We start from the raw sequence: 25,799 nt of genomic DNA, 5'->3' as shown, positions 1-25,799 counted from the left end.
CTTGGCTTTTCATTGGGGTTGTGCATGATTTGAATATTTTATGTGATGAAGATGGAGCATAGCCAGACTATATGATTTTGTAGGGATAACTTTCTTTGGCCATGTTATTTTGAAAAGACATGATTGCTTTATTAGTAGGCTTGAAGTATTATTGTTTTTATGTCAAATGATAGATTATTGCTTTGAATCACTCGTATCTTAATATTCATGCCATGATTAGATACATGATCAAGATTATGCTAGGTAGCATTCCACATCAAAAATTATCTTTTTTTATCATTTACCTACTTGAGGACGAGCAGGAATTAAGCTTGGGGATGCTGATACGTCTCCGTCGTATCTATAATTTTTTTATTGTTCCATGCCAATATTCTACAACTTTCATATATTTTTGGCAACTTTTTATACTATTTTTGGGGACTAACATATTGATCCAGTGCCCAGTGCCAGTTCCTGTTTGTTGCATGTTTTTGTTTCGCAGAATATCCATATCAAACGGAGCCCAAACAGGATAAAAACGGACGGAGATTATTTTTGGAATATTCGGAGAATATGGGAAGGAAAATCCACGCGAGACGGTGCCCGAGGGAGGCACGAGGCAGGGGGGCGCCCCTGACCCTCGTGGGCCCCATGTAAGGCGGTTGATGCCCTTCTTCGGCCACAACAAAGCTAATTTTTAGGAAAAAATCACGGCGAAGATTTCAGTCCAATCGGAGTTATGGATCTCCATATATATACAAAACGGTGAACGGGCGGCAGAATAGAACGCAGAAACAGAGAGAGACAGAGAGACAGATCCAATCTCGGAGGGGCTCTCGCCCCTCCCATGCCATGGAGACCAAGGACTAGAGGGGAAACCCTTCTCCCATCTAAGGAGGAGGTCAAGGAAGAAGAAGAAGGAGGGGGGCTCTCTCTCCCTCGCTTCCGGTGGCGCCGGAGTGCCACCGGGGGCCATCATCATCACCGCAATCTTCACCAACAACTTCACCGCCATCATCACCAACTATTCCCCCCTCTATGCAGCGGTGTAACCCCTCTTTTACCCGCTGTACTCTCTACTTAAACATGGTGCTCAACGCTATATATTATTTCCCAATGATGTATGGCTATCCTATGATGTTTGAGTAGATCCGTTTTGTCCTATGGGTTATTTGATGATCAAGATTGGTTTGAGTTGCATGTTTTATTATTGGTGTTGTCCTATGGTGCTCTCCGTGTCGCGCAAGCGTGAGGGATCCCCGCTGTAGGGTGTTGCAATACGTTCATGATTCGCTTATAGTGGGTTGCGTGAGTGACTGAAACACAAACCCGAGTAAGGGGGTTGTTGCATATGGGATAAAGAGGACTTGATGCTTTAATGCTATGGTTGGGTTTTACCTTAATGATCTTTAGTAGTTGCGGATGCTTGCTAGAGTTCCAATCATAAGTGCATATGACCCAAGTAGAGGAAGTATGTTAGCTTATGCCTCTCCCTCAAATAAAATTGCAATAATGATTACCAGTCTAGTTATTGATTGCCTAGGGACAAATAACTTTCTCGTGACAAAAAGCTCTCTACTAAAACTAACTTAGTTGTGTCTTCATCTAAACAGCCCCTAGTTTTTATTTACGCTCTCTTTATTATCTTGCAAACCTATCCAAAAACACCTACAAAGTACTTCTAGTTTCATACTTGTTCTAGGTAAAGCGAATGTTAAGCGTGCGTAGAGTTGTATCGGTGGTCGATAGAACTTGAGGGAATATTTGTTCTACCTTTAGCTCCTCGCTGGGTTCGACACTCTTACTTATCGAAAGAGGCTACAATTGATCCCCTATACTTGTGGGTTATCAATCACCTTCGCATGAACCCTCTTCCTGGAGGGGCTCGCCGTCAACATCACCAGGGTCATCTCGTCTGATCTTATACCGCAATGCACCGCATACCGGGAATGCGTTCAAATCCTCGTACGCACCGCGGTAGAGGATGCAGTCATTAGGGCATGCATGTATCTTCTGCACCTCCAATCCTATAGGGCATACGACCTTCTTTGTTGCGTACGTACTGTCGGGCAATTCGTTATCCTTTGGAAGCTTCTTCTTCAATATTTTCAGTAGCTTCTCAAGTCCTTTGTCAGGCACTACATTCTCTGCCTTCCACTGCAGCAATTCCAGTACGGTACCGAGCTTTGTGTTGCCATCTTCACAATTGGGGTGCAACTCTTTTTTGTGATCCTCTAACATGCGATCGAACGTCAGCTTCTCCTTTTGACTTTCGCATTGTGTCCTTGCATCAACAATGACCCGGCGGAGATCATCATCATCGGGCACATCGTCTGGTTCCTCTTGATCTTCAATAGCTTCCCTCATTGCAGCATCACCGTATTCAGGGGGCACATAGTTGTCATCGTCCTCTTCTTCTTCGCTGTCTTCCATCATAACCCCTATTTCTCCGTGCTTCGTCCAAACATTATAGTGTGGCATGAGACCCTTATAAAGCAGGTGGGTGTGAAGGATTTTCCGGTCAGAGTAAGACTTCGTATTCCCACAATTAGGGCATGGACAACACATAAAACCATTCTGCTTGTTTGCCTAAGCCACTTCGAGAAAATTATGCACGCCCTTAATGTACTCGGAGGTGTGTCTGTCACCGTACATCCATTGCCGGTTCATCTGCGTGCATTATATATAATTATTTGTGTCAAAAGTAAGAAAATTAGACAAGTATCTATCTAAAGTAAGAAGTTTTTTTCTTTCAGAAAGAAGATAAGAACAAGAGGCTCACCACGGTGGTGCCGGCGATGAGATCGGCGTGGGCGATCAACAGCGGTGAAGACGGGGACGGGGCGTGACGGACCACTAAACCTAGACAAATCTCAGGAAAATGGAGCTCGGAGGTCGAGCTTCCAGAGGAGAAAGCTTAACTAGTGTGGCTCGGGCATTTCATCGAACACCTCATGTGCATAGGAGGTGAGCTAGAGCACCCAAATGCCCTCCCCTCGCCGGCCAGAAAAAACAGAGCACTGTGGAGTGCTCTGCTGCAGCGACGGGGTATATATAGGCAACTCATTTGTCCCGGTTCGTGGCAGGAACCGGGACTAAAGCTCCCCCTTCTGTCCCAGTTCTAGGCACGAACCGGGACCAATGTATGTGGGCCAGGAGCGAGGACCATTGGTCCCGGTTCGTGCCTAGAACCGGGACTAATGGGTCCAGACGAACCAGACCAATGCCCACGAGGCCCCGGCCGGCCCCCTGGGCTCACAAACGAGGACGAATGCCCCCCATGGGTCCTGGATCATGCAAAACCGAGACTAATGGGCTGGCCAGGCCTGAACCAAAGCCCTGTTTTCTACTAGTGTAAGGAGACTTCAGGACGATGTGATGCGGAGAGAGAAAAGCCTAATCGTCTTAGAAAATCCAGGATACCCACTCTACGTGGTTAACGTGCCGCGGCAAAGGTTGTATGTCGACACATTCCCCGCGGAGAAGTTCTTCCTTCGACTCAATTACATCTTCGACATGTTTCACTTGAAAAAGCTGGATTTTACGTTTGTCCGGCTTTTTGCCTTGCAAATGAACTACGTCATCGGGATTGAGCAGATACCTTATATCTGTGTCGCTGACCCGTACTTCATGCACGAGGGCTTCTTGACAGTCTGCCCAGAGCACCGTGAATACGCGAGGGACTACATCGCCGATTTCATGGTCGCCAATAAGGACAAGGAGACGATTCTCGTGCCTTATCATCCCATGTAAGTCATCCGCGCGGATATCCTTCCTTCGATTTCAATCATTCATTTGCACGGTGGAGGCTAATTTGAGGTGTACTTATTTTGCGCAGCGACGGGCGCGCCGTCCTCATCATCCTTTACCCCCGATTCTCCCACGCTCTTTACTTGGACTCGTCGAAGAACATGAACAAAAAGGATTACACCCACATCAAGTCTGTTCTCGACAGTGCTATCTTTTCCTACAGCATACGGGGTGGAGAGATCAAGACCAGGAAGACAAGGAACTGCAGGCCCTGCTTCGGCCATAAGACCAACTTCTGCTGCATCCAGCAACCGAGTGATACTCTTAGTGATGGATTGTCCTACACCACATGCTGGTGAAGGAAATATGCCCCAGAGGCAATAATAAAGTTGTTATTTATATTTCCTTATATCATGATAAATGTTTATTATTCATGCTAGAATTGTATTAACCGAAAACTTGATACATGTGTGAATACATAGACAAAACAAAGAGTCCCTAGTATGCCTCTACTTGACTAGGTCGTTAATCAAAGATGGTTAATTTTCCTGACGATAGACATGTGGTGTCATTTGATGAACGGGATCACATCATTAGGAGAATGATGTGATGGACAAGACCCATCCGTTAGCTTAGCATAATGATCGTTAAGTTTTATTGCTATTGCTTTCTTCATGACTTATACATATTTCTTTGACTATGAGATTATGCAACTCCCGAATAGGAACACCTTGTGTGCTATCAAACGTCGCAACGTAACTGGATGATTATAAAGATGCTCTACAGGTGTCTCCGAAGGTGTTTTTTGGGTTGGCATAGATCGAGATTAGGATTTGTCACTCCGAGTATCGGAGAGGTATCTCTAGGCCCTCTCGGTAATGCACATCATGATAAGCCTTGCAAGCAATGTGACTAATGAGTTAGTTGCAGGATGATGCATTACGGAACGAGTAAAGAGACTTGCCGGTAACGAGATTGAACTAGGTATGAGGATACCGACGATCGAATCTCAGGAAAGTAACATACCGACGACAAAGGGAATGACGTATGTTGTCATTGCGGTTTGACCGATAAAGATCTTCGTAGAATATGTAGGAACCAATATGAGCATCCAGGTTCCCTATTGGTTATTGATCGGAGATGTGTCTCGGTCATTTCTACATAGTTCTCGAACTCATAGGGTCCGCACGCTTAACGTTCGATGACGATTTGTATTATAAGTTATGTGTTTTGGTGACTGAAGATTGTTCAGAGTCCCGGAGTCCTATTCGGTTTCCCCCCATGGCGCGCCCCTAGGGCCGGCGGCCTCCTCCCCTCCTCCTTTATATATGAGGGCAGGGGGCACCCCAAAGCACAACAGTTGTTCTCTTAGCCGTGTGTGGTGGCCCCCTCCATAGTTTACTCCTTCGGTCATAGCATCGTAGTGCTTAGGCGAAGCCCTGCACGGATCACATCACCATCACTATCACCAGCCGTCGTGCTGACGAAACTCTCCCTCGGCCCTCTGCTGGATCAAGAGTTCGAGGGAAGTCACCGAGCTGAAAGTGTGCTGAACTCGGAGGTGCCGTACGTTTGGTACTTGATCGGTTGGATCGTGAAGACGTTCGACTACATCAACCACGTTAAACTAACGCTTCCGCTTTCGGTCTACGAGGGTACGTGGACACACTCTCCCCTCTCGTTGCTATGCATCTCCTGGATAGATCTTGCGTGATCATAGGAAAAAAAAATTAAATTGCATGCTACGTTCCCCAACAGCTGGAGTATAGACGGGATCGGCAAAACCTTCACATGTCACCTACATCCGACGATGCCCATATTCTACAATGGGCAAAGAACCTAGGAGATATCACATCCAGCATGAACTTGCCCAAATCATCATGAAGGAGGTCCTCAAAAAAATAGGGATGTTCTACGAGGAAGGGAAAATGTCGCGGGAAGACGTCCGAACACGTGTAGCCGCTCAGCGTCTTGACCTGAAGCCTTTCACTAAGCTCGGGGACTATCTCCCTGACTTGGATGGATGGCACGACATGTTGGAGTGATTGACGATATATGAGAATGTGTCCGTTTAGTCCATACTTTCTGTATGACGAAACTTTGAGTTATGCACGACGAAACTTTATTTGTGATGTAATTAAACCATCCTCCTCAACTAGCGAAGATCACTCTAGTTAGGGCATTTTGTGTATGATGAACTTTGTTATTTATGCTTATGATATGTTGCTTCTATTTTTGCCAAGTCTGTCTCTTTCTGTTGCTCAACTATATATGTTGCATATCATCGACTCATGTGACGATGCAGGTGCATAGATCATCGATGGCGAAGAAGTGCTACGCATACGACGAGTGGCCGGAGTGTCAGGCCCAGGTGTACCGGTTTCCGGTTTCCGAGCGACGGCCAGTAGTTAGCTTAGGTTCACGCTAGTGCGAGAGAGGGATACGAACCGACGCCTCAGGAAGTACTACATTATGTATGATGAGACATGTCATGTACCTTGTGTAGCTATATCGTGATTATGATGTGACGACATGATTTCTGTTGGATGATATGATGAGACTATTATGTGTACGATATGATGAGCATATTGCATGTTTATGATATGATTAGAATACTATATAAAGCCTATACAAAAACATCACAAATACGCAGCAAAAAAAGATATGAGAAAATATAGTAGTAGCGCTCTTTAGCGCTGGACAGGAAAACGCTACTGCTAAAGCACTTAGCAGTAGCGCTGGTATGAAAAGCGCTACTGCTAAGTAGGTATAGCAATAGCGCGTGTCAACACGCGCTGCTGCTAAACGTTAGCTGTAGCACCTTATCAGTAGCGCGGGTACCCGCGCTACTGATACACCGAATACCCGCGCTACTGCTAGACTTTTCCCTAGTAGTGTCTAAGCCGACCAACGTGGTGGTTGTGCTCTTGAGGGCTACATACTGCTTCCGCCTCCTGGACCAGACCTCCTCCATCACACACACCTGCGTGGACGAGGGCACTGCTCGCAGCCGCATTGCGCTGCGTTCCCCCAATCCGCACGATCGCACATCGCCGCCGCGCCGCCCTAGCTCGTGAGGTCGCCGGCTGCGTGTTCGACCGCCCTCCTCTATTCCTGATGTAGTGCTCGTCCGAGCTGGAGAGGCGCGATGGAGGAGCGGCTGGCGATGGATGCAAAGGAGGGTGCGAGTCATCGGCGGTCGCTGGGCGGTGGGCGAGCAGTGGCGCCCTTGGAACCGGGACGGAAGGAGAGGACGTGTGAGGAAGAGAGAGCTGACATGTGGGACTCACATGTAACATGACGGTCAAACAAAAGGTTCACTTAGGTGCGGGCCTGACCTGTCAGAAAATGGGTTAAAATTTAAGAAACCGGCAATTTGACCTGACGTTGTTGGACGCAAAGGAGGCGGTGAGTCCTCGCCGGTTGCCGACCGGTAGGTGTGCGGTGGTGACCCGCGAGATGGCGGCACCCATGGAACTAGGACATAAGAAGGAGAGGGCTCACATGTGAGGAAGAGAGAGCTGGCATGTGGGCCTCACGTGTAACTTAACCGACAAAGAAACGGTTTACTTAAGTGCGGGCCCGACCTTTCAGAAAACGGGTTAAAATTTAACAAACCTGTAATTTAGGTTTTTTTGAAATAGTCAACCACTAGTTTGGTAGGTATCAGTCACAGTAACCTGGTAGGTCTTTGAAACCCTAACCCCAAAGGTGATAGTTTTATGCTATTTTACTCTTGGTTTTAAAATTGAAGGACCAAATATAGACTTCCCAAAGAGTTGAGGGACCAAAAGTATACTTTTCTCTATATTTAACAGTGTCGGTCTATCTTAATCTTATGTTGCATTTCAACTTGCATTGCCTCTTTTTTTTTCCTCCTCATGATCTATATTTGCCATTAAATCCATATATCATTTGCGCATGGGGAGAAAAATCAAATAGGCTCATTTTGTTAGAAATCTTACAGAATTGGCGTAACAAGAGGAGCGTAGGAAAAATTATTTTTACTTCATGGGAAAGAAGCAAGAAATAATTAGACTGTTATACAAGTTCACTTAACGTAATTGCCATTATAGTTGCATAACCAGTCAAACTAAATTGATTAGCTCGACACCCAAATGTTGTGAAGTAGTAGACATCCTCATTGTAAATGCATGACCCGTTACAATCACATTTGCATTTCGCTCCACAACTATGTGATGAGCAATTTCAGTACAACTATGATGAGCTCTATATAAGCAGCTTCGAATAGGAATGCTGCAAAATTAAAGGTCTCTCCGTCTGTGTCATGTTCGAGTTGTGTGAGCTATCATGTTCTCGTGTTTGAGATGTGGGAGGAAACTGAAAACATTGGTATATCACAAGTTACATACAAAGTTTGAGCACACAAGAAACCAACCCAGTGAAAGAGCGGGATAAATGTATGGCTCAACTATCAGCAGTCTCAAAGCAAGAGCAGGAGATTGAGTTCTATGCTGGTTTTCTTGGTGAGCGTTGTCCCTGCCATCATTTGAGTGCAATGACACTTGTTTGCGATAAATGTGGGAGGAAGCCCTCGCAAATGTCCCTGCCGGACAAGTACATCTTGCCACCGGAGAAGCGCCCTTGCAACAACGAGCTACGGGACGACATCTCAGTCGCTCTCCGGCCCCGGCATCAACCTCCAAGGAGCTCTTGAAGATGGCGCCGAAAGGTTATTGGTGAGATTTTGGAGGCCGGCAAGGAGTTTGGCCTTCCGGACGTGTTAATTATAGCTCTATGCAGATTCAGATATGCAGCATTCGTTGTGTGTGGCAGATTCAATTGTATTATGAAAACACACTATGTACTCCATTCCAAACAGAAGTACGACGTACTGGATGGCAATTGTAACCAGGGGACTACTTGGGTTACTCTTCTATATATTAGGAGCAACTGTAACCAGCGCCTCTTATTTGCAGAAAGTCATGTGTACCTTAGTTAGTTATCAAATGGCGTGAATAATTCATATACGTACAGAGGTGCTGAGATGAGATGATGAATAATTAGCAAAAGTAAAGCTTATGTAAATGCGTACCATTATATATTGCCGGAATCATCTCTTTGTGTTTTTCCGGTGGTTTACAATTGCTTATGTAACCCACGACCAAGACCCTTACAATTAGACTCGGACTGAAAGCACAGCATGGCACACAGCCCGACCGGATGCTACAATGCGTGTGTTTTTTTCCTGATGAAAGGGAGGGTAGCCTCAGACCTCTGCATCATGGCAATGCATACAGCCACAATATGTGCAGAAAGTAAACCGATCAAGTCATGAACTTTCATACTCTACTAGGAGTCTAGGGCACGAGACCTACCATAACCAACTAACTAGTATCGTACTCCCTCTAGAAAGAAATATAAGAGCGTTTATAGATAACTATAGTGAAACACTCTTATATTTCTTTACGAAGGGAGTGCTATACATGTTATCGTACTCCCTCTAGAAAGAAATATAAGAGCGTTTATAGATAACTATAGTAAAACACTCTTATATTTCTTTACGGAGGGAGTGCTATACATGTTCAGATTACCCCAACAGACGATCACTAATCCTCAACCATCAACGTTGAGTTGGATGATCACCGATGGATTTCGTCATTTGTAGCGCTGTCAACACTGATGAGCATCGATCATCTCCTTCCCGTTGCCGGCAGCTCGGTCACCACTGCCGGTCCTCATTTCCTGTCCGTCGGTGGTAACGTATTTCACTCATAGTAGACCATCCGTCAAATTCACTAGTGCCCGATTGTCCATAGCTGGTTTTTACATGTATACTCGTATCAGGTAGTTATGGCTAATTGATTCTTCTGTTGTAATGTGTTGATTACCTACGATTTGGCGTAATCCTTGTATGATCTTGGCAGTCACGTATATACTATTGTAGTAAATGAAAGCCGTTGGGGCTAATGGATCACGGCAAACCCATTATCTCTGATATGGTAATCGAAGCCCGATCTCGTCTCCCTTCCATTGCTGGTGCCATCGTTTCCACCTCCGCCGGCATCCTCGTGACAATACCAGCACATTTCCTCAGGTCTCGATCGCGTAGATCAGAAACCTCGTCAAGCTGCACCGAGTGAGAGAAAATTTCCTCGTGGAAAACACAAGCCGTCCTAGCCCTCAGCTCTGATGACATGTACGGCTATAGAGTTGCTCCATCGCGTTGTTGCCTGCTAGCTGCCACGGACCGTCGTTGAAGGAACCAAAGACCCCTCCAAGAGCGTGCCAAGCTCAAGACTTCCTCCACTGGTGCCAGCAGGACCAGACGGTCATGATCTGATCGCCCTCCTTGGGTTGATGATTAAGGACATAGCTCACCACCTCAGCCACGGTGTGGAAGACGCTCCACGACATGTTCGTATCCCACAATCGGGCACATGTGATGTAGCTGCGCTGCGAGCTCTCCAAATTGAAGAAGAAGGCTTTGAAGTTGTTGGGGCTAAATGGCTGGACGACATGATCGACGCGACCAGTGGCTCCAACTCAGGGAGCGGCTTACGCCCGACGGGTGTGAGGATGTCCTCGGTCATCAACTCAAGGAAGGTGGTCATGACCGTCTGGTCCTGCTAGTATCACCAGAGGAAGGCCAAGGATTGGTGATGACCCTCTCTATTGCGGGCCCCCAAGTTGGCGGACCATGCCATAGATGACATGTTCTAAAATGTGGTAATTCAATATAGCTTAATCATGTATCACATTCAAACTGGCATCGTCTTATCATGATATGGCTTGACAGTGGAAACGCTGGACCCGAAGTTCTTCTGCAGGAACCTGCGCATGTGATTGATGCCGAAGCACATGAACCATCCGTGCATGTGCTTCCCCGCCTCTCACCGTCAGAATCGTCCTCCCGGTCAAGGCTCCTACACACTCAATCCATCATGGCGGGCTCATTAGCACTGCCAGCAATTTCCTTGAGCGTCGCAAGCACCGACTTTAGGACCTTGTCGGCTTGTCGCCTTCCATGTCCTGCTTGTACATGTACCCGCACTGCACCATGGACATGTACACCATCGGGGGCACAAATTTCGTGACAAAGTACACAGCTTCATTGCTAAATGCATGAACTTATTTCGCAAAAAAATGTTAAATGCATGACCTGTCATCACATTCGCATTTCTCTCCACAACTATGTAATGACCAACTACGGTACAATTATGATGAGCTCCCCCTACAGGCTTAATAAATAAGCAACTCGGAATAGGAATGCAGCAAATTAGAGGCATGTCCGTTTGTATCAGTCACGCAAAATTAGAGAAATGGAGCAAAGTTAGATGTGGGAGCTATCATGTTATCGTGTTTTAGATGTGGGAGGAAACTGAAAACACTAGTATATCGTAAGTTACATGCAATGTGCGAGCACAAAAGAAGCCAAACCAGTGCAAGAGTGGGTTAAATTTGCTGAAAAATATGGGAGGAAACCCAACATCTAAGTGTATGGCAGATTCAGATACGAAAACACATTTCATACTCTATTTTAAATCATAGTAAATCATTTTCTATTACTTGTTCTTACTGGATGTCAATTGTAACCAGTGGCTACTTGGATTACTCTATGGTATATTAGAACCAATCAAGGTATTTTCTTTACCGTGAGGATGATTGAATTAAGAAAATGCTATTAGTTGTTCAGCACTCGTGGTTGTCTCTGCACTCTCCAGGCCTATGCTTTCGGAAATCTGCTGAAAAGAGCACCAAACTTTAGCAGTTTTTCTTGTAAGAACAATTCATCTCTGTTTTGTATTTCAAATTCTTGGTTTCATCCGCTTGAGTGATAATTATGTACTCCCTCCATTTCTTTATATAAGGTGTATTTATTTATTTTAAAGTCAAACGAGTGCATGTTTGACCAAGTTTTTAGCAAAATATATCAATATTCACAATACAAAATTTATATCATTCGATCCATCTTAAAAAGTAGTGTCATATTTTATCGATTAGGTATTGCAGATGTTATTTTATTATATAATCTTGGTCAAACATTCAAACGATTGACTTGCACAGAAATCAATACACATTATGTTATGGAACGGAGCGAGTATGTCGTAGGTTACATCTTCGTGAGCAATAGCTCTTATTTAAGACCAGTATGTCGTAGGTTAGATCTTCATGAGCAATACCTCTTATTTAAGACCAGTATGTCGTAGGTTAGATCTTCGTGAGCAATACCTCTTACTCCCTCCGTTCCTTTTTATAAGACGTTTTAGACAGCTGATTTTGAACTGTTTTGGGAGCTGTCTGAACCATCTAAAACTTCTTATAAAAGTGAACAGAGGGAGTATTTAAGACCAGCCATTGGAGGATTTCTTGCACAATATTCGATTATTTTGATATAAGGGTGTCGATTTGATGGAACATTTTTATCATTTTTGTTTTTGTGGAATTAGCGGACTTCATGAAGGTAAGAAAAAGAAGAGGAATGCAACATACACTAGTACAAAACAGGGCTTTCGTCATAGGGCAATATTCACATTAGTCCCGGTTCAGTCACGAACCGGGACTAATGTGAGCATTGGTCCCGGTTCGTGCGGCTAAGGCATTAGTCCCGGTTCACCTGGGCCCTTTAGTCCCGGTTGGTGCCACGAACCGGGACTAAAGGGTGCGATGCCCATTAGTACCGGTTGGTGGCACCAACCGGGACTAAAGGTTAGTCCTTTAGTCCCGGTTGGTGCCACCAACCGGTACTAATGGGCTTTGAGGCATTAGTACCGGTTCATGGCACGAACCGGTACTAAAGGCCCCATCAAACTCTACCCCCCCCCCCCCGGACCGCCTTTTCAGTTTTAGAAAAAACAAAAGAAAATGATGGAAATGTCAAAAAAATAAAATAAAATAAAATAAGTTTCCCATGTGATATGTGGTCTAGTTGTTGGGAAAATTAACAAATATGAATTTCGACTTTATTTGCAAAATCTCTCTGGAATTTCTTAAAATGGGCATAACTTTTGCAAAAAGTTTTTTATATGAAAAATCATCTACTCGAAAAAGTTACATCCGAATTTAACCGGGGGAACCCCGTTAAACATTTTCAAAATCCTCAAAAACCTAACAGAAAAAAAGATACGGGGCTTTTAAGATCTGGAGAGGCAAAAAAATTCAAAAAAATTCAAATTGTGGTCAAACTAATTATTCTAGAATATTAGTGTTACTAAATAATTATTTCAGTTTTTTTGAATTTTGGTCAAATCTGGTCAAACTGTGGTCAAACAGTGGTCAAACAATGGTCAAACTAATTATTCCAGAAATATTAGTGTTACTAAATAATTATTGTTTTTTAAAACAATAGTTTCAAACTCAAACAGTGAAATGTGTCACTATTGACATCTTACTATTGTCAGGAAAACAACAGTGCAGACTTGAAACGAGGGAGAATAGAACCCGGAAGTTAAGCGTGCTCAGGCTGGAGTAGTGAGAGGATGGGTGACCGTCCGGGAAGTTAAATGATTTGGAATGATGAGGGGTGATTAGAGATTAGAGGATAAATTGAGCAGTAATGAGGGGTGGTGATTAGAGATTAGAGGTTAAAATAATTCAGAAATTTGAAAATCAAACAAAATTAAAAAAATTCGCAAAAAAAAAATTTCAAAAAAAAAATATCATAAAATTTCCTTTAGTCCCGGTTGGTGTTCCCGGTTGGCAACCGGGACTAAAGGTGGAGCTCCAGGCTGCGTCCACGTGGACGGCCTTTAGTCCCGGTTCGTGTAAGAATCGAGACTAAAGGGGGGAGGCATTAGTAACGACCCTTTAGTCCCGGTTCAAAAACCGGGACTAAAGACCCTTACCAACCGGGACAAAAGCTCGTTTTTCTACTAGTGATAAGGAGCTTAACTTCAGAATTCTAATGGGATCCGATGCCTTAGTGTTGGTATATGATCACATCCCACAATAAAACCGTTGAAAATTGAAATATCCTTGCATAGATGTAGCACAAAGGTTCGTTCGAAATGAAAAATAGCAGGGTTTTTGAAGATTTGACTATTTTAAGAAGGGTTTTGGTTTCATGCAAAAAAAATATCATTTTTGTGGAATGAACGGACTTTGTGAAGGTAAAAAAAGGAACGCAACACAAGGACCTCCCTTTTATGATCATATTCAACATTAAGACCATTGAAAATTGCAATATCCTTGCATACCCGCTGCACAAAGGTGCATTCGGAAATAAAAAATGACGCAATTTGAAGGCATCCATCCTAATACTACTCTTAACTGATTTATATATAGATAATACATGGAACCCTCATTTAGAGATGAAGATGGTTCCCGAGGCACCCAGATACATGGTGATGGATCAGTTACATTGCCGAGTATTTCTGTGACAAGGCCTCGTAGTGCTTCCTTTGCTGTGATGACCAACAGCAAGAAAAGTTAAGACATGCTCCTATAAGAGGGTGAAGCAAAATAAATGATTATCAGAATGTCATGTACCTGTTCTGACACCGACGGCTTTATTTTAGACAGAGCTTGCTCAAAGTGCGATAATTCAATCGAAGCAACTGAACACAATGAACTTATTGATAATGCCCCATTCTCCAGGAGTTCCAAACTCTCATCCAAAGCTTCCTTGGCTGCTTCGTCCACCTAAGAAGGAAGCATGTGTGTGAGTTGCCTTGATGTTCTCTTAAAGTACATGCTTCATCACAAAGAATTAAAGAATGCCCACTTTGAAAATTTTCTAACGGGACAACTCAATGAAAAGGCACAGAAATTACCAGCGATGCTAGGTCAGCGCCAGAGAGATTGTTGCACTCTGCACGACGTGCAAATGCATCCAAATCAACAGTACAGGATACAGGTTTTCTCTGAGAACATATTAGGGCTTTTAATATCGAATGCCGCTCATTAGCACTGGGCAAAGGTACAAAATACTTCTGCCCCAATCTACCAGGCCGTAGAAGAGCATCATCTATCACATCGATTCTGCACCATACATGAAACTGCATGTTGACGCCTTCCTTTCAAGGACAAATAAGTAAAAAGGAACAACCCGATGGCTGACAATACCTATTTGTAGCTCCAATAACATAAACACCTTCACGCTGATCAGCACCATCAAGTTCAATAAGTAACTGCGATCAGAACAAGTAGAATAACGCTGAGCAAAGGAACAAACAAATTAATAAAGAATCTCGGTATTTTGCCAAACATACAGGTGATACATAAGATGTCCAAACCTGATTTAGGAGACGTTCAACAACCCATGCTCCCTCCATACCTCTTTTTGTTGTCAACGCATCTATCTGGCACATCAGTCAATAAACACTTGAGAAACATATGATGAGAAAAGCACCTTCACAACCAAGACCCACAAGTTGCTGATCACTTCCAATAGCACAAATGTACCAAACATGCAAATTTGTTAAGAGACTGAGCCAAGTTCCCATCAACAGATTAAAGTATACTACCTCCGTTTGGAAACAAGTGACGCTGTTTTAGTTCAAATTTATTTCCGAACGGAGGGAATACAAAAATAGCTAAACAGAAACTTTACCTCGTCAAAAAATAAAATGCACGGGGAGTTGAGTCGTGCACGGGCGAATGTCCTCCTTATATATGCTTCACTCTCCCCAACATACTTGTTCAATCCTTCAGGACCCTAAAGTTCCAGAGAAAGAAATATCTGAGCAGTCTGTACAGAACTGAAGAGGAAATTGCTTATTTACCACTGAATAACTCCTCAATAGCTCACTTGCTATCAAAAAATGAATTTGCGTACTTAGCATTGCAAAACTCAATTCTTTGCCAGCCTATTAAAAAAATTCAATTAAATCGTATGGAGCTGTTAGTTTCTCCCGGTAATGCCAAAACTACCCTCAACTCAGTTGAACAGAAGGTCCACTCACAACAGCACCAGCACGATAACCAGATCAATTGAATTTCCAAAAAAAATCCCGCTGCCAGCGGCTTCCATGGATGGGATTCCATGGCTGCAAGAGGTACTATTTGTTAAGCTTCATGCACTAGCCAACGCAACCAAGAGTTTGAACTGATGGAAAGGGCTAGGCACATATACACTTCAACACTATTACCGGAATACCGGATGATGCGATTCCATGGTTGCACAAGAGTGGTGTCAAGCGTAGCAAGGGCAAGCGAAGAAAGGGAAGAATCAATGTCCAAAGAAGTATTTTGAGAATATCAAGGGCAAGAGAAGGAAATGGGCGACATCAATATCCAGTTCGCAAGGGATGTGGATATAGATGTCAGAATGGCAAAGAGGTTCATCCAGAATCATTAGAAGCCAACGCTGATGTCGCAAAGGCAAAAAATGGTAACTGCATCATCACTTTTTCATTCTCTCTTGTCTCCTGTGACAGATAAGGTACAGAGTAATATTTTTATGCTCGTTTAGAAAGAAAGGGGAAAATAAATTAAAACCATTTAACAGACGGAGTTTAACAGCCACTTAGCAGTCGATGCCATGTTATCAATCAATTCAGTTTTTCACTGTTAAACAAGCAACACTCTTTCGAATGAGCAATAAGCAATTATTCAGCGGTAAATAAGCAATTCCCAAAAAAATTGAAGGAGTGCACTGACTGAGAATATTATGGAATTCTGAGCATCAATTTACCTTAATATGAATAAAATTAGCCCCTGCATCGTGTGCAACTGCTTTTGCTATTAGTGTTTTCCCACAGCCCGGAGGTCCAAACAGCAACACGCCAGCTTGCATGTTGACTCCAAATTTCTTGAGAGGACATGAAAACATAAATAAAGGATAAAGAGAATGTTAAAGAAATTGCTTGAAAACAATATTTCAAATAAGTGCCACGGATGTCTTGTGATTCGATTAGCTGTCCATACTGTGAAGCGGATTCAACTTTTATGGGACCAAATCACTATTGAAACCATATAACAGACTGACGAAAGTTAAGATGATGCACCTTATAAAATTCAGGGTACTTGATACATCGAACGATGGAGCGGTTCAATTCCTTCTTTAATGAATCAAGACCTCCGACACAAGCCCATGTGACATCAGGCACAGAAGAAAATCCTTCTCTTCTCAATGATGGTTGAACTATATCTTTGATGGCTTCCTTTAGCGATTGAAGTAACAAGGCATGTTAGAAATGGGTCCCACTACCGAAAGCTAATAACAGAAGAAAACAGGATGGAAAAGCAGGGCATACAGCACAAGAAGAAAAACAATGTAATATGAACAACATACTTGTGACAAGAAAAGAACATAAATGGACATCCACGTCAACTTAGAAACCATGAAACCAACACACATCATATACTTAAACAACACACAGTCAAGTAAGAGAGAGAGAGAGAAAGATCATTATTGAATACAAATCTTAAACTAGATGAAATAAATGTAAGAATTCTAGCTATGGATGTACATGTAAAAGGTGGAAAGCTTAATTACCTCAAAGTAATCCATAATAATACTTAGGCGCTGCACCTCGTGTTTATCCAAAGGATGCTTCAAGTAGTCCAGGTTGTTTCCTTCCTTGAGAAACTTGTCTTTTCTAGCATTAAAAAATCTTTTTATAGCTACACTCCCTGCTGTATCAACCAACGCCTTCAAGTCTGCACCAACGAATCCTGGCGTGGCCTTTGCTATCTTCAACAAATCAAATTGGCCTTCCGGGGGCAATCGAAGTTTTTGAGTGAGCCTCTCCAGTATCTGTTTCCGGGCATTCTCATCTGGAACACCAAGATATATTTCCCGATCAAACCTTCCTGGTCTTCGAAGCGCTTGGTCAACAGCATCAGGTCTGTTTGTAGCTCCAATAACAATAACATAGCCAGGCTTCTGCTTTTCATATGATTGTGAATCATCCTCCATGTCATCGGCATCAGATGGAATGTTCTGGTGGAATTCATCCATGCATGTCATCAACTGTGTAACCACCCGTCGTTCCATTCCTCGCTGCATATCATCCCGCTTCGACGCAATCGCATCTATCTCGTCTATAAATACAATTGAGGGAGCAGTCCTGTATGCGTCGTTAAACAAGGTTCTGATGTTCTCCTCAGAAGCTCCTGCAAGAACAAAATCACTCCTGATAACAAAAATGTATCCTCAAGAAGAGCGAGTATTACACAAACTTGGTGCAAATTAAGAATCGAACCGCATACCGGAGACCCCAGACACGAATTCGGTCGCCGAGCGTTTGTAGAACGACACGCCGGTCTCGTTGGCAATTGCTTCGGCAAGAGTGGTCTTCCCACAGCCCGGCGGTCCGTGCAGCAGAATCCCGGCCACGGGCCGCACTCCAAGGTGCAGCGGCAGCTCCGGATGGAGCAGCGGGACAACCACCTCCAGCATCAGCTGCTCTATCACCGACTCCATGCCCCCGAGGTCAGCAAACATTACCCTTTTTCGCTCACTTCGGCCTCCTTGAGCATCAGGCCCCATGAGAACCTTCTCCACGGCGAGCTCCATCCCGAGCTGCTGATCAGCGTCGGGGTCTCGTTTGGATGTTTGGGAGGAGTAGCAGGAGCGTAGCAGCGATTTCGTGACGTCAAAGGCGGGGGGAGGCGGCGAGTGGGAGTGGGTGGTGGTGGAGGACGATGTGGCGTCATGGCTGCTGCGGCGGCGGGGGGCACCGGAGGCGCTGTCTTCGGAGCAGCTGGCATCGCCGGGAGGAGGTAGGGAGGAGATGGCCCGGCGGACGACGGAGGCGAATAACTCGAGCTTGTAGCGCTGGTACTCGCGGTGGCGGGAGCGGATAGCGCGGGCGACGTCGTCGGCGGAGGAGCTGGGGACGGCGAGGCCGGCATCTGATAGGATGAGTCGGCGTACGCGGGACTCCAGGGAGTAGGACCGGCGCGGGCGCTTCGCCATTGACGGCGGCGGCGGGGGGTGGGTACTGGGTAGGGTTTGGGGTTTGTTTGTTTTTTTTCTTTTAAGTAAAGACATTGGCATCTAGTAATTTATATTTATATTACTTCCTCCTTTAAGTGTATCTGATTTAGCACTAAGTTGTATTAAATCAGCGACACTTATTTTGAGACAGAGAAAGCAATATTTATATCAATGAAGACACAGTCGAACAAGACACAAAATGATATTTAAAAAGTAAAATTACATCAAAAATCATATCGGTCGTCTTCTTCTTTCACTTGCTCATCATCCATCGGAGCTTGATAAATACTCCCTCCGTTCCTAATATTTATCTTTTTAGAGATTTCAAATGAAATATCATCGTATGGATGTATATAGACATATTTTAGAGTGTAGATTCACTCATTTTGCTCCGTATGTAGTCATTTGTTGAAATCTCTAGAAAGACAAATATTTAGGAACGGAGGGAGTAGATAGTAAGGAATAGGCACACCTACAAACGCCATCGCCATACAAGGCTTTGGGGACCGCAATAGCCATTTGTCGCGAATAACAAGATCTAGTAGTCATTAAAGAAACATCGGTTGGGGCAGCACCCCACGCAGCCCAGGTTTGCAATCCCTCATCACCAATCTAGAGGGTTGTAGGAAGTTGTCATTGCCGCAGAACAAAAGAATTGAAGAGGTCGAAGTCGCTGAGCCAATAACCAGTTGCTTCCCTTGATATACACACCAACGGACAAGATCCGAAAAGAACCAACAGTCTGATAACACATACCCTTACAGACCCTTCGTTAACGTCGAATTGGGCCCACCGAGGTAGAGAGAGCGAAGATACCTTATTCCAACGTGTCATCACTACTGCCACCTCGCAGATGCCACTTGTGAAACAAAAACCAAAGAAAAACATGACCTAAAAAAGCATCAAAGAGTGAACTAAGCCTAGCTTAGATGGTTAGGTTCCTTGTGGTGGAAAACAGCCCATCCAGGTTAAAGCCTCGGACTTAGCATGGATGCTTGCATATTTCCTAAATTTATACCAGAGCTCTTCTTTCAGCAATATGACATGTCTATCAAATGCGAGGCATCTATGACGACTTCATCAATCTTAAGATATGTCGGCTCGGTCTTTCGAAGCTGCTCATAGGATAAGTGTGCATGCGTTTATATGAGCATCTATGTTGATTTTTAGGCATTTCTGACCGTCAGATTAGCTATCTTAATCCAACGTCCGCTCGCTTTGATCGCTACGAACAATCACTAAACCTGTTGGGCCACTTCTCTGTCACAATTTTGGACGTTTGATATTACATTCGGTTGGGCCGCTGCTCCCGTGACATTTTTGGTACCATATCCACAGGTTGTTCGTTTTTTTGGAGTTAGGAATGGTTGTTTATTAATTCAATTTTCTCGGCCAAGTCCAACCTATAAACTAAATCCAACGAAGATTTGTAGCCCAAAGGAAAGCAATCCACTTGGCATCAGACATCCATGAACTCAAACACTGGTGCTGACCACTGAGCCAATAGCCATCTCCCAAGTGATATACTCCCTCCGTCCAAAAATACTTGTCGCAAAAATGCATAAAAATATATGTATCTAAAACTAAAATACGTCTAGATACATTCATTCCTTGGACAAGTATTTTCGGACAGAGGGAGTAGTATATGGTGGATCAGCGGCAAACAATTTATGCGAGAATGCCGAAATGTGTAAAACTAGTGACTGCACAAGCCAAAATGAACAGTGCCCAGTAGAAAATTGAACATTGAGCATGTAGAAGTAATAAACTTCAGTATTTGTGATGGCATCTTGCAACCAATGGTTCAACCAACAGTAGCACACTGAAATCAATTACTATCATCACGGGTGAACATTAAGTTAGGCAATTGATTACACTGGTAATGGAGTAGCTTCTGACACGTCACACACAATACCATGAGACTACAACAGTCATAAACACAGTATCCAGCGCAGTAAGTACATCGCTTACTAGAGAGCTTCAGATTATTAGAGACACGGTGGCTGAAATCACACACGATTTACATTGTACAAGATGCAGGCAAACCTAACGCACAATTTTAAAGGAGGCAGAGTCTTAACTTATAGTGACGCTACATGTTCCGAACCACTAACTGTCCAGTTCAGGCCATGTTCCGCTTGCAGTTGTGTTAGCGGCTGGGGCTGCTGCAGTTCAGGTGGCTGGGGTTGAGGTTGCGGCAGCGGCGGCAGCAGCACTTGCATCGGCTGGGGTTGCTGATGGAGCTGCAGTTGAGATTGCGGGGATTGCTGGGGCGGAGGTTGCAGCAGCAGTGGTGCCGGTTGCAGATGGAGCGGCAGTTGAGATTACACAGGTTCCTGTGGTTGATCCTGAGGATTGAGGCTGCAGGGGTTGCTCAGGTTGAGCCTGAGGATACAGCTGCAGTGGAGGTTGTAGGGGTTGCTGTGGTGGAGCCTGAGTATACGGTTGCAGTTGAGGATGCAGGGGCTGCTGTGGTGGAGCCTGAGTATACGGTTGCAGTTGAGGATGCAGGGGCTGCTGTGATTGAGGATGATGCAGTTGCGGTTGGGGTTGTGGAGGCTGCTGTGCTTGAGGATGCAGCTGCAGATGAGGTTGTGGGGGCTGTTGGGGTTGATTCTGTGGTTCTAATGCAGGCTCCTTTGGTTTGGCAGCTCCATTGTTCATCCTTGCTCGGGCTTCAGCAAACATTCTCTGCTGTTCAGCAACAGCTTCTTCTTCTGTCATCTCTATGCCAGTGAACTTGGTTGCTTTTGGAGAGTCCTGCGCAAGAGGAAATGTCAATATACTCTGCAACATTAGAAAAGGGAACAGTACGCATAGCCTTGCGGGTGCACAGCAGTACAAACCAGGGTTTCAAGCTTGTGCTGTTCGTAGGCTGCATAAACTTCTTCAACATACTCCTTGAAGCCAAGATCCTGTGGATAGAAAGATAATTGAGAAAACAATTAGGAATTCCACATGCAGGTTAGTAATATCTATCTCATGCGATGTCAGTTCAGTTTGTATCTTAAGGAATTAATTGACTAGTGTGGACGCTCACGGTGATCGACTGCAAGCCTCATTATGTGCTATTCTGGTCTCTTCTCTTATTTCAGCCGTCATCCGTTCGAACTATGGTCAATGGCCATGTTTGTCCCCGATGAACAATTATTGTCTGTAAACTGTAGTGATAACTGCTGTGATGGTTGATTCATTTTGAGCAGGCAAATCTGTCTGCCAGTTTTTTTTTAAATGCATATCTCATGCACCAAGCTGTTTGCCTAAATGCTAAATTGTAAAGGAAGATGGAAGGTGCATACACTGATTGGCATGATATTATTAAGGCAAAGTACCTTAAGCGAGATTCGGTGGCCACGGTGAAAAGCAAGTTCTCTGATTCCCCTATGGCTGGTAGGTTGTTGGGTCAGGTAATATCGCTAGATTGTGGTTTGACTCTCTTAATGGGAATCAGGCTTTATATGTCAGGTTTCCTGAGCTTTTTGTCATTTGCAACATGGCATAGTATCAATGTCAATGATTTCTTTAGGAGACGTCTGAACCTTATTCTGGCCCCCCAATGGAGGGAGTTGTGTTCGTTTGTGAACAGGTTGAACACTTCTTCTGATCCTGAGTCCTGACAGGGTGATTTGGGCTCTGGGCCCCAAAGAAATCTTTACCACTAAGTCGATGTATGAGTTCCTAGAGAGAAATATCGCGGGTTGCGACTTTCAGTGGATTTGGAAAGCTAAGATCCCCTTTAAGATTCAAATCCCTTTGGCAACTTTTCCAAGACGCCGTGTTAACTAGATATGTTATGACCAGGAGAAACTGGGTGGGTAAACCTTGCTGCACTTTTTGCAGCGAAAGGGAAACGTCCCAACACCTCTTCTTGTGCCCAGTGGCTAGAGTGGTCTGGAGAACAATGGGATCAGTGTTTGGCACTGATCTTTGTCCTAATATAATGTTTGGCAATATTACCCGTGGTGCTACACCTTTCTACCCGATGGTAGTAATTTTTACACTTTTGGTCTGGCAGCTATGTGTTGGGCCATCTGGAATTGTCATAACCAGGCGACCTTTGAGCTCAGATTTCCAAAAAAAAACCTTTTGAAGTGGTGTTCTCTTCATGTGTGTTTCTGGATTATTGGGCAGGTCTGCTGAAGAGTGAGGATGAGGCAATGCGACGAGGGGCAGCGATGCTCAAGGATAATGCGAAGAACCTGATGCGCATTTGTGCTGCTGCTCAGGATGATGGAGCAAGGAACTGATAAGGCGCTGACCATTCTCCGGGTTGTACCTGTAGGCTGCCTCTGCTGGTAGTTTTCTTTTGTGCTGCTGTTTGCCCCTTCCGTGGGTGTGATACTTTGGCTGTGTTCTGTCTCCTTGTTGGAGTGCTGAATATTCTCCTTTCCTTTTGTTAGGATAGTCTTTTATGAGAGTGTCGTCGGGTTTTCACCCCATGGTGAATGTGTCAATGACGCACATTCACAGTGGGTTTCTGGCGATGCTGAGCTCACTCTCCCTTTCCCGTTTCCTTTTGTGCTCAGTTTGGGTTCAGAACTGATGTATTTCCGCTATTCATTAATGGAAAGGGGAAACTAACTATTGTAAAGGAAGATCATCCACAAATATGTTTTAGAGCCCGAAATTTTGGGTTCAGGATTCTATTATCCACAAGAAAACCTGCCTGTGTGGTTAGCAAACTGGAGCTTTTGGCTGGTTCTCAGTTATTTTGGCTTTTTCAAAAATTCAAATTTAAGCTTCTGAAGAATTGATGCTTCGATCATTTATAAATAAACTCCAACAGTTCTCCAAAAATGAGGATCACATGAGCCCCCTTGAGTTGGCCCTTTATTAGAAAAAATATTCCTATGAACTGGTATGACTGTTTTCAGAAGGTTTTTGCCATGCCAGTTTATATCACAGCGGCTCACCCTGGCGTAATAATCTAAGATATTATGAATTGCATTCAATTGGCTTTATCAAAGCATCAAAACGATATATTTTTATCGAACTATGAAAAGTTAGTTAAAATGTTGATGCAATCATGTTAACTATGTTTCAAGTAAAAACACTCATGTTATCAATTTATCATGCAGTGCGCTGTAAGGAGGAAATGGAAAGACAAAAAACCTGCAAAGCCCTAATAACATGTTCAGGGGCAATAGTTTTCTTGTCGTCCCGGCTGCACACGTCATTGGATTCCGAAGAAAGAAGATTGATGAACTCTGAAAATATCAAAAGCACATACACAAAGTTAGATGATGTCCAGCCTCTGTCTATACTAACTGTCTCATATTGTCTTAGTATTCCTACCTATCTTCCCAGTGCATAAACAATAAGCATCGCCAAGCAAGTTACTACCTCTGTACCAAATTATAAGACGTTTTTTATACGGAGGTAATCAGGTAATAGTATTTTTCATGCGCCTTGGTGAAAGTTTGAAAACAGAGGATGACAAATATATAAGATGAAACAGAGGATGTGTGTGTTTCTTAATTACCTACACAGCATTCAACAAGAAGATCCTGTGTATCTCTTGCTACTCGAACATCAGGCGGTAGCATCTCCTTAATAATCTTGGTCATTGTTGCTGAAACGAAAAGCAGAGCGTTGAATCAATTATAACACTATAATCAAACCGTAGATAGAAAGCGTCAGTCAAACACTTGAATCCAGAATTCAAGCAAATCAATATCTTCTAACAATTATTATAACTGATAGCTGTCCCCAAAGGTTGCTCCCGTGGTCAATTAGCGTAGGTGGGTGTAATTCGCCGGGAAAAGGGTTCCATTACATAACTAATCCCATGCCCAATTGTAAGCGTCATGGCATGAAGGTCGCAGACCTAACTTTCCCCACCATACACATCGCTCATCTTCCTTGGCTCGTAATGCCCTCCGGCTAGCTAGGTCGCCAATTTAGAGCATATCGCGCACGACGAGGAAGAAAGTACGAGCTTGCTTACATTTGGGGAGGGAGACGTCCTCCTTGGACTTGCCCACGATGTCCATCGGATCCATCCCTCGCCGTCGAAAGCGCGACGGAGCTTGAGCCTGGGGGCGCCGGCGCCGGCGCGTCCCGCCGGGAACGGGCGGCCCGCTGCTAGGGGAGGGAGGGCTTGGCCTTCGGCGATGCGCCCTGAGACACGACCTGGTTGCGGGAGGGGATTCTTAGCTAGGGTTAGGGTTAGGCGTGCGTGCGTGCGTGCTTGCGGGGGAGCTCTCTCCGTCATATTGGCCCCGATTCGCACAGGGCGTCCCCCGACTGGCCCGGCCCATGTAGCGAGTCCGCGGCCCGTATACTGTACCGATAGAAAATCCAATTCGATGCCCGGGACGTATGGAGCGATTATCGCGGAAATAAACCTTAGAGCCTCTTCCTTTCATTGTATTTTTTCCTTTAAGAATCGTGCTGTGAATTATGAAGCACATAGTTTAGCCAAGTTTTTCCTCTCGAGAGGTCCGGGACGCCACGTCTGGTTTGGCGCTCCTCATGACCAGAAATGTATCGCACTTCATATGGACTTTACTGAATAAACTTGGTTTTCCCCCTCAAAAGAAAAAAAGATGAACCCAGTGAACAGTAACGTGATAAAAATAGAAAAGAATTAAAAAAAATGCTTGAAAGATGTTTGAGTGCATGATGTGGGTGCAAAATTTCATCCCGTTTGAACATCTATGGAGCTCATGGCAAAAAAGAGAAAATCGGCGAAGACAGTGCGTAAACAGCAACCTTACTCACACAGCCGAATTTTTTCTTTTTTGTCGCGCGCTCCTCGAATGTCGATACTCCACCAAATTTTTGTACGAACATCACTCACCCAAGCATCTTGCTTGCAAAAAAATCAGAATTTTTGAATTTTTTTCTATTTTTTGTGAACTTTTTATTTTGCTCTGAGCCCGGCGCTGAAACGCCACTCTCCAAAAGGATCAACATTCAGCTTATCATATGAAGTTTTAGCTATAGTGAAACCCAGTCTTCTGGTTATCTGAAAATGCCTTCCATCATGTCGCCTATGGACGATATGGCTCATGAAGCCATGACGAATAAGTGGCTATAGTAGATCTTCACAAGTATCAGCGGTAGAGACAGGCGGTTGCCTGGGGCGTGAAGGCTTAATACTTTGGTGACTGTAGCAGCAGTGTAGACACTATAGCTACAGTACGTGAAGATGGCCTGGGGCGGCCAGGGGGCGTGAAGGAATCCTGGCGCCGCCACTGAGTTCAAGCCACACGATCAGCAA

The 25,799-nt window shown here is 44.3% G+C and overlaps 2 protein-coding genes across 2 annotated transcripts; both read right to left on the bottom strand.

Annotated features, from left to right (window-relative positions):
• Positions 1-13,831: 13,831 nt before the first annotated feature.
• Positions 13,832-18,600, bottom strand: LOC123075371 (cell division control protein 48 homolog C). Its single transcript, XM_044497995.1, has 10 exons — positions 17,845-18,600; positions 17,129-17,748; positions 16,638-16,793; positions 16,325-16,441; positions 15,242-15,346; positions 14,925-14,990; positions 14,755-14,819; positions 14,463-14,670; positions 14,179-14,331; positions 13,832-14,093 (listed from the first exon to the last, which is right to left on the bottom strand). Exons 1-10 carry the CDS (start codon positions 18,551-18,553, stop codon positions 14,046-14,048), a joined length of 2,247 nt encoding a protein of 748 aa, XP_044353930.1. The 5' UTR covers positions 18,554-18,600; the 3' UTR covers positions 13,832-14,045.
• Positions 18,601-20,377: 1,777 nt separating this feature from the next.
• On the bottom strand, positions 20,378-24,814 carry LOC123080438 (protein Dr1 homolog). Its single transcript, XM_044503365.1, has 5 exons — positions 24,522-24,814; positions 24,057-24,146; positions 23,687-23,781; positions 21,421-21,489; positions 20,378-21,334 (listed from the first exon to the last, which is right to left on the bottom strand). Exons 1-5 carry the CDS (start codon positions 24,574-24,576, stop codon positions 20,747-20,749), a joined length of 897 nt encoding a protein of 298 aa, XP_044359300.1. The 5' UTR covers positions 24,577-24,814; the 3' UTR covers positions 20,378-20,746.
• Positions 24,815-25,799: the final 985 nt, after the last annotated feature.

This window comes from Triticum aestivum, chromosome 3D (genome assembly GCF_018294505.1).
Source record: "Triticum aestivum cultivar Chinese Spring chromosome 3D, IWGSC CS RefSeq v2.1, whole genome shotgun sequence".
Lineage (NCBI taxonomy): Eukaryota > Viridiplantae > Streptophyta > Magnoliopsida > Poales > Poaceae > Triticum > Triticum aestivum.
This window is presented reverse-complemented; position numbering and strand designations above follow the sequence as displayed.

Excerpts from the sequence above, each read along its gene's own strand:
- LOC123075371 (XM_044497995.1), bottom strand. The coding sequence starts at position 18,553 with ATGGCGAAGCGCCCGCGCCGGTCCTACTCCCTGGAGTCCCGCGTACGC. Across the intron at positions 14,991-15,241 it reads GCATTTTATTTTTTGACGAG|ATAGATGCGTTGACAACAAA; the intron begins GTAAAGTTTCTG and ends CTGATGTGCCAG. Across the intron at positions 14,332-14,462 it reads GCGCTGACCTAGCATCGCTG|GTGGACGAAGCAGCCAAGGA; the intron begins GTAATTTCTGTG and ends CTTCCTTCTTAG.
- LOC123080438 (XM_044503365.1), bottom strand. The coding sequence starts at position 24,576 with ATGGATCCGATGGACATCGTGGGCAAGTCCAAGGAGGACGTCTCCCTC. Across the intron at positions 23,782-24,056 it reads TCTTGTTGAATGCTGTGTAG|AGTTCATCAATCTTCTTTCT; the intron begins GTAATTAAGAAA and ends TGATATTTTCAG. Across the intron at positions 21,490-23,686 it reads ATGTTATTAGGGCTTTGCAG|GATCTTGGCTTCAAGGAGTA; the intron begins GTTTTTTGTCTT and ends TTCTATCCACAG.